Below are 9,439 nucleotides of genomic sequence, written 5' to 3' on the forward strand. Positions count from 1 at the left end.
AAATTAATGGAATAAATTACATTGTAGCTATGACAATACCTCGCTTCAAAGCTGCCTACTTAGCACGATTGCTTTGGAAGACAAATATGTTTACATTTGCAAAAGCAATTTAACTGCGCCTGGGGAATATTTGTTTATTTTGAGAATCTGCTCCTAGGCAAAAATGGCATTTATTATTTATTGACTTTATTTAAAAGATAGTTAAACAAACATGGCATGACTGGGTACAGTTTGGAGGCCACCTTGAGCATTTCCATGTTGGCTAGATCAGGTTATTTACACTATTTTCTGCTCTTTATTTCTTTAAATGCTATATATCTATATATATATATATATATATATATATATATATATATATATATATATCAGAACAAACAACTGTTTACTAATACTGCATGGATGTGTAAAACAAGAAAGTATACACAGTACTGTATTATACACATAGTACTACAACAACGTACTATCAATATCGTTAAAAATGGTAAACACCCAAGACATACATTTAATACAGAAGCATAATTTTAAAATAAGTTGTCCAATGATTTTTTTTTTTTTTTATGATTTGCCACCTCCATCTGGAAATCGCTCTCAATTTTGCGTGCAGCTTCGTAGTCAATTTCAAAATGTGGGATGAAACTGATTTTGAGATGCCAAACCTTTTGCTGCCCGTACTTGTTTACCACCGGGTTCATGTAGTTCCTCCAGACTCTGAACTTTATCGGCTATAGAAAGCTATGATGACAGACGATCAGACTCAATAAATGTACAGCTGCGTTATGGAAACTGATGTAGACGCTGCTCTGTGTGCGCGCAATGTATTCGTGTGATAGTAGCCATAGAAATTGTAATAAAAAAAAGGTGTCAATAAGTGGCAGTCAGTTGCTGATATCTGAAATCCATTAACATTAAGGTCTACGGGACGGGATTGGTTCCCGTGAAAATGTTGTTAGTATGTTGCTGTTCTTTCCCCAAGGGGTCAGGAAGCTATTCCATTCTGTCACTGAATGGGCATACATCAGACTTCAGCGGCTGTATTGTGTAGAGCTAGTATAACCACAACCTTCACAGCATACTGACGCATGGTCAGAAGAACTATTCTCATTTATCTAAAGACCATATGAATCAAGAACAATCTGTAGAGAAGGTATGTGGGTATGCAATAGAATGTACAATATGAACCAAGATTGGTGCACTGGCAAACAAGACAAATAAGCACCCCCTTACCTGATGCCAACACTGGAGCACAGCTGTCGATATAGCATGTCTTTCTGCTCATTCAATGGCACGAAAAAGGTATGGAATAATAAACACGCTGAAATGGCTTCATGCATGGTAATGTGAAGTAATTAAACAACACAAAGTAGGATCTGTGTTTTTGATCATTTGTACACCTTTAGGGGAAGCAGATGGAAAGCAGGCTCCACAGTAGGACCCTCCTCTAACCTTGCTTGTGTTTCAGATGCACTTCATGCTGCTCTTCAGTCGGCAGGGCAAGCTCAGGCTGCAGAAATGGTTCATTGCCATTGAAGAAAGGGAGAAGATGAAGATCATAAGGGAAATGACTCAGAGTGTGCTGGCAAGACAGCCAAAGACATGCAACTTCATGGACTGGAAAGACTTGAAAATTGTGTACAAGAGGTAGGTTTCCTGTGCAGCACTTTACTGAGAATGGGGAGGAAAGAGCAGGAGAGACCTGCACCTTAGTGGTGCTGGTGTGAGTCTGGCATTGCTGGCATTGCTGGCAAAATAGTGTGTAAAACAGCTGGAAAACTCCTTATCGGTTATTTGTAAAAAATATATATTTTACAGTATTTTTCTATGTAATCTTATCAAGGAAGAACATATTTGGCCAGTGAACAGTGCTGTGCTGGAATTCACTGCAGAGGCTCACCTTCAGATATTGTCATGCCATTGCTGGGATTCCCAGTGCACATTTTTACAGGAAATCTTTCACCAGGAATGACGAGAGCACCATTTTCACATGAGCCCTGCACAACTTTCCTATTAAAAATGCTTCAACAGAACAGACTGATCCAGTCACATCTAGCACCTAGCATTTTAAACTACCAGCTTTTTGATCTTGCATCAAGTAATTCAACGCAGAGCAATCCGTTATGGGGTCGACATTTCTATTGCCTGTACATCTGTGAATTCAAGGTTCACTCTTCGTTGCAGGCAGAGTAACTGGAAGGAAGCTGGGCGCAAACCGGCAACCACAAGCACTTTTAATTTCTGCTCTTGACTGAATTGAAAGCTATGGAGCGAAGGGAATAAAAGCACAGTGTAATTTTATTTTTTTAAACAGATACGCTAGCTTGTATATTTGCTGTGGAATGGAGGATCAGGACAATGAGCTTTTGACAATTGAAATCATGCATCGTTACATTGAACTCTTGGACAAGTATTTTGGAAATGTAAGTTCTTCAAACTCATTTTCTTAAGTTCAGTCGTGCTGCAGTACATGCTTTGTTGAAATGTATACTGAATATTGAAATTATCTGTATTATGCACCTGCTATTTAACCAAAAAATTCAGAGCACCTGCTTGTTACAAGTTTGTAGAAACTTGATCCTATTTTGATATCGTTATTTGTGTCTTTAGGTATGTGAGTTGGACATCATTTTTAATTTCGAAAAGGCCTATTTTATTCTTGATGAGTTTCTCATCGGAGGAGAAGTTCAAGAAACGTCAAAGCTGTCAGTTTCAAAATGCATAGAGGAGTCTGATCTGATGCAAGAGGTGAGTCCAGGGATGAAAGATACATTGCTAAAGGTAATAAGCTTTCGGCAGCAGCCCACTTCTCGGGTGCAATGCAGGTGTTCATGTTTTACCGAAGGGAAAAAGGCACAGGTGCAGAAAGATGGGTGAGGCTGTTTACGTGGTGCAGAAAGACCGGCCCATGTAAAACTGAACTGAACCAAGCACATGAAACGTTCTCTTCGATCCGTGCTTGTTCTCCAGACCACCGCACCACACCGTGTACAGCTTGTCCTGTGTGTGTTTTTTATAATGGCTGCTGATACAGGGTGTGTCCTGATGGTGAGTGAGATTTCCACTGACACTCTAAAGGTAATACTTTCTTTTTTTCCCCATCAGTATTGAGTGTTGATAAATGTAATGAATTGATATAAGTGCAGTTATTCTATGGTCCTAACCCTAACTCTAATGTTAAGGTATGTGTGTGTGCTGGAAATAAAGAATTGATTTAAATCTTAAGCTCGGTATTCAAATTCTCTCAGCTGGTCCATCGCTGAAAAGCCTGGCCCGTCTTTCTACACCTATGCCAGGAAAACTATTAAAAAAAAAAAAAATAATAATAATAATGTATATAATTAAAAAAAAAAAACAATATCCAAATTATATGCCCTGTGCTACTGTTTTTATACAATAATATTGAAGGATGCAGTCACGAAGCACCAGAGAGAAAGAGTGTGGGTCGCTCAGTGTTAAAGTGTGATCCCGGGGGAGATGTGATCATTTCCTAAAATAGGACCTGAAAATTGCAGTCCAGTACAGAGCTGAGTGAACATTATTCAAGAGCACAGCCCTGTCCTCCTCCCAGAGAGCTGTACTGTGAATTCCAGTCTGAAGTACTAATTGTTCCAGTTCAAACAGTGATTTACTTCATGGCTCTGGGTTTGATCAAAATGATAGTGCTGCCTATCAAGTAGAGCTATGGTAGAGTCGTAAACTGTGTGCCAAATTACCCTGCATCTTGTAAAGAACCAGTGTGGTGAAATAAAGGAACAGAATAAAAAGAAGAAAGGAGAAAAAAGTGATTCAGTCTTCCCTTGTGCTGCAAAATCCACATCAATGCAACCTTTTCATGGTGGAGTAAAGGGCATCAATCTGTTAAAGTAAGTGAGAGGAAGGAATCAGGGGAATCGCTAGAAGTGAGAGGGGGAACCTGTGTGTATTTTCTTTAATAGGGAACAAGTCCAACTTGGAGTGTGCTGTTATGTGGACGACTTGCAGTGACCTGTATCCAGGCTAACAACTGTCCCTTTTCTGCTTTGCTGAACATCTGGCTGATGTCATTAACAGGGGTGGAAGCTAAACTCCTATTACCTCTTAGGGTTTAAAACGGGCTCACAACTGATGTTTTGATTTCCTCTATGGGTTTCCGAATTGGGCCTCAACACCTATAGTGACTGAAATCGCTACTCGGTGCAAATCTCCTTGTCATGAGGCCCAATAATCCAACCCAGACAAACCCCACAGTGTGCAGAAACACCGCTTCACTACAGGCCCACAATGACTTCCCCTAATGCCCACAAAATATTTTAAGAGTTAGCTGTACAGTTGGCTCACATTTCACAGTAGGCTTAAGACATCTTTAGAGTTTTCCTATGGTGATATATTGTGGATCAGCACTTTTACTTAATTGCTTTGAAAGGTAGGGTTATAAAAGCTAATCACTTGCTTATTGAAATCAGGGTGCAATGCATATAGCAAGAATGGTATTGCAGTTGCTTATATTTATTATTGTCCACTAGGTGGCAAACAAGAGCAGAGATACTTTTTGCAAATCTCTTTTTTCTTTTAGACGATGGAAGAATACATGAGTAAACCAGCTTTTTAAATCAGAGTACACAGTTACAGGTGTCTGCTGTAAGAAATGAAGACAAGACGACTGACTGAGAATAAAATGATTAATCGAACTGTACTGGAAATGTGTTCTATGCCACAGTCATAAATGAAGTTTGATTGTTCCCTCATTCTTGCATGTGTTTGTGTTTATGGATTATATTTTGTACAGTTCAAGTATCACTCAGGTAGTCAAGGTAGCTGCCTTCTGTAAAAATACTTTATTTGGTGTTTTTGTTATCTTTGTTTTTGTAACAAATTGATTTATATTTCATAGCCTGTGAAATACAAACGTACGATTTTAGGCCACTGCTTGGCAAACTACATTTAAATAAATTGAACTACAGAATATAACTATTATATTGGTAGATAATGTAATTAAATACTTTTTTTTTTTTTTAAGACGCCTTTCATGAGGCAGTTGGTCATATGAGATGGACTGCAGTCAATTCCACGGACTGACAGTGTTCTTGTAATGCTATACTTCTCTCTCTCTCTCTCTCTCTCTCTCTCTCTCTCTTTCTCTCTCTCTAATATCTCCAAAATGTTATTGTTAATTAGTATGTTATTTTCGTAACCCATGGATTTTGCACAATGTAAATAATGATCATGTTCCCAGCTGCACTGAAAGGAGAATTTTACAGAACTGAACTCGTGGGTTGAATACCATGTAAGGTGGGATTTTAATAAACATTTGTTAACCTTTGTATTTTAGTAATTGTTGGAATTGTAAACACTTTCTGTAATGTGTAATTTATGGAAATGTGAACTGAAGGAAACTGATAATTCTCAATTCTGACGTAAAAGTGAATTATGACTTCACAATTCCAGTTGTTGTCACTTAAGACAATGTAGTCAATACGGTCCCTGTCACTAAATACTGTAATATATCATATATATAGATATATAATAGCTAGATATATATATATATATATATATATATATATATAAAAGGATGCCCCCCTACTACTGCAGTTTCAATCATTTATTTTAGATGCTTAGATAATTTGATCCCTTAAAACTTGAGGGAGGAAAGAAAGGTCACTGTATAATTATGATGAGACGGAGGCCTCTGATAGGCTGTGTTGGGGAATGCAGTATTGCCTGTGTGTGAATATATTTGACTGCAAGTTCAGCAGGAAGTAACTTTTGAATAAATAAGATTTGTTTTACTGCATTTGTTTTGATTACCCTTTTTGTATAGGCTGGTTCAGTTGACAGTATATTTTTATATCTGGAACTGTTGTTGTGTGTTTCTTAAGCTGTGGGATGTATTTACAGGATTGCTGTGTAAAATAAGCTGACTTTGTTACTATAGAGTATATTAATGATATAAAGCTTATTTTTTCCATATACTAAACCGTCTGTGACTTTAAATTTGTCATCCATCAAAAAAGAATGATTTTTTGCTGTCTGGACTTTGCCTTTGTTCAACAGTGCTCCTCTATATTGAAGAAGTGTCAACACACAATAACTTATCATAACCTTAAAAGCAGCAACAACTGATGCCAGCTTTAGTGATCATACTTCATAGCAGGCTTATGTACAGCAGTGAGAACACCAAGAGGAGGTGCTAAGTGACAAAGCAAAATGTACTCTTAGGCACAGGATAGGCAGACTGTGTTTTTTTGTTTAATCCAAGTAATTTGAATGGATACAGACACACCTGAATAGATACAGAACTAAAGAGAGTCTGGTCTATGCACCAAGAACCTGAACATGTAATCAGCATTAAGTAGTATTGCATTTGACTGTGGGGAATGATATTGCAGATAAGAGCATGCTAGTGCTTATGGGCACCTCTATAAATGATGGATGCTTTCATTTCTTACTGAGCTGCTTCACGCTTCCCACAGCAGGACCACATACAACACAATGCTTAGCTATGTATTGAATCTCAAGGCTCTTCAGTCCCTTGGATTTAATTAGGTTTGAGAGTTAGGATTTGAATCACTAGCTCTTGCAGGGCTGGTGTTAAAGCTATATGTCTTTATGTTGTATTGAATATTTAGACACCAGATCACTTCCTGACATGTGGTAACTAGAGCCAGGGTTAAAGCTTTGGCAATTCTGTTATAGCAGTGTCATAAATTTTGATTTAATCGCTGCCTGTTTATAAAGTGGGTCACACAGATGAAATAGACAATGCTTTACAGTCCAGTGTCTTCTATTACTATAACAACATTGACGGTGTTTACAAGGACAAGTCATGACAGCTTTCCTAACGATGTTTTTTGCCGTACTTTTCAGAAAATGCGTAGCTATGGTGTTCTGATTTAGGAAAAAAAGACAGCGGTACCAATGTAGATTCTCAATTCTTAGTCATTTAGGGGAGCGGATATTTAAATATCTGTGGCTGCCTAGTAATAAGGACAAGTACTCCTCTGAATATCGCGAGGAGAGCTTCATGCGTTGCCATGAAGATTTAAAAAATTTAACCAGAAAAAAGAATTAATTGTTCGCGCACAATCCCAGTTATCATGCATTACTTATTTGTGTCTCGTTACCTTTTCAAGACACACACACACACACAGCCGGTCCCTATACCCTGCCTGTTCAGAGAAGCCAGCGACTGCGGGACTGTAGCTGCGGTACAAGTGCCAGGCGCCGTATCCGCTTAACACACACACACACACACACACACACACACACACACACACACACACACACACACACACACACACACACACACACACACACACACACACACACACACACACACACACACACACACACACACACACACACACACACACACACACACACACACACACACACACACACACACACACACACACACACACACACACACACACACACACACACACAAATGAAACGTGGATGTCTTGTAGTATTGAGGAATAACGTGAGATTCTCACAGTTAAACTGGATCTTGTCTGTTCTGACCCTGCCCTTAAAGTCACGCTGACCAGAGGATGTTCTTTTGCTGTTTCAGGTTGTATTTGCGTGACAACGTCGTAGAGTCATTGATGTAGAGTCAATTTTCACGTGCATGTAAACCCAACCACTCTCACAAGTGCTTTATTGTTTTTCTAAAAATTTCCAGAATTTATTTTCATCTTGTCACCACACTATAAGTTCACTTCTTTTGCAGCTGCAGGACACTTCAGAAGAGGATTTGTATGCTCGACTTTAACAAGTAGGTCATAAAAACAAAAGGGGACGTATTTTCAAAGTGTTTCCTCCATTCTTTAATTAACTCCTATTTTTGAAAGGAGAAAAAATCAAGTTAATGTTACAAAATGAAAAACGAAACACATTGAGATTGCTTAAGAAGCCTTATAATATATAATGTAAACTTAATAGGTGTTTTCAAAATAGGAATTAATTTAAGACTAGAGTAAACCCTTTGACAATTATTGTCCAATGGTTCTTAGTTGGCCTCTGATGCAGAAAGCATTATGATCAAAAGTGATTGAAATCCAGTCTTATTTCTTTGTAAATCAAATTATAGCGTTCATAACAAGCAAAGGTATTTAACATCAAATCTGTTTCCCAGGAGACTACTGCGGTAGCGTAAGATCTGACAAAATGAATTGCATTGTTTTTTACGGATCAGTGTTCTCCCCAGTGAAGTTGACAGATTATAAAGAAAATATTATTGCAATTAAAGAAGGCTGAAAATAAGACTAATGTGTTTTTAGTAAATTGTCTTTTCAAACATCGAGTTCCACCACGGTCATTTCTGAGAAAATCATTTGCGTCAAAGCTCAGTTCCTGTTAAGTAAGATAATGTTTAGTCTCCAGTGGGTTTCTCATCCTGCAGACCGACTCAGTCTGAGTGCAAGGTGGTAAAATGTTGACACTCGGCAGATTTGTGTCAGAGGCATCATTCCTTCAAGAGATTGTTAAAATTTCTTGCAGAAGGACCGTTACAATTAAAGCAATAAACTAATATAAATATATAATAAAGCTTCTTCCAGATTCTTGCTTGTCCCAACACAGAGCCTAAATACATATCTTAAAATGACATTAATTAGTGGGGCTTCTTTTATTTATTTATTTATTTATTTATTTATTTATTTATTTATTTATTTGGGGGTGGGGGGGTGGGGGGTGGGGGGTGGGGGGGGAGGAAACAGAATGATTTTTATCTACACTTGAGCATTCTGGGCACTGCGTCGTGTTTTCCAACTCTCTTCTTCCTGGTCTCGAATCCAGTTAGCACAAAGTGTTATAAGAATAAAGCAAAGCGACTTCATAGCTCTAAGGATGGGTGCGAGTTAAATGCTGTGGCCACTGGTACAATGGTGCGGTATGAGCTCAGTACAGTACGCTATATGACAATAGCACATGTTAGGTAATGTAAAACCAAACGTTTAAGAATAGTTTATTTATTGCGTTGAGAGGACAAAACAAAAACACGCCTGTTACGAATTAAACATTATAGTGTAAAGTGTGTATAATTATTTTGAAACATTTGGTTTACAGCGTTTATAACAGTGACCAATGGAACTGTCCAAGTGCTGAAAACAACCTTCTGGATAACCCAAACAACACGGTGAAGTCCTCATACTAATGTTAATTCTCATCTTTGAGAGGGAAAATCATGTATGTATTTAGAACAACACATTCTTTGCCATCGATTCAGATTTGGAATATATTGGTAACTCACTGAAAACGTATTTAACCCTATACAGTATAGCTGATTAAGAAAGAACATGCCCTTCATACTATTTACATAGCCCCGTGGTGAATCTTATAATAAAAACGGGTCACATTTTTTAAACCGATTGTTTGGTGTTGCAGTTATAGTGCTGGCAGTAACTGCCTTTTTGGCATATAGATACATTTAAAAGGCACCAACATTTGTAGAAACGAAGAGATGAAA

At 38.0% G+C, this 9,439-nt stretch overlaps 1 protein-coding gene across 2 annotated transcripts in view; it reads left to right on the plus strand.

Annotated features, from left to right (window-relative positions):
- The window catches only part of LOC121326476 (AP-1 complex subunit sigma-3-like), a 6,308-nt gene extending 1,015 nt beyond the window's left edge, over window positions 1-5,293 (plus strand). Inside the window, exons 2-5 of one of the 2 annotated variants that reach the window (XM_041269756.1) lie at window positions 1,460-1,638; window positions 2,306-2,414; window positions 2,602-2,739; window positions 4,547-5,293. In XM_041269756.1, coding sequence (XP_041125690.1) covers window positions 1,460-1,638; window positions 2,306-2,414; window positions 2,602-2,739; window positions 4,547-4,582 — 462 coding nt within the window. In that variant the 3' untranslated portion in view covers window positions 4,583-5,293. The other variant, XM_041269755.1, reaches the window with a different exon arrangement.
- The last annotated feature ends 4,146 nt before the right edge of the window (window positions 5,294-9,439 follow it).

Source organism: Polyodon spathula, chromosome 14 (genome assembly GCF_017654505.1).
Source record: "Polyodon spathula isolate WHYD16114869_AA chromosome 14, ASM1765450v1, whole genome shotgun sequence".
Classification (NCBI taxonomy): domain Eukaryota; kingdom Metazoa; phylum Chordata; class Actinopteri; order Acipenseriformes; family Polyodontidae; genus Polyodon; species Polyodon spathula.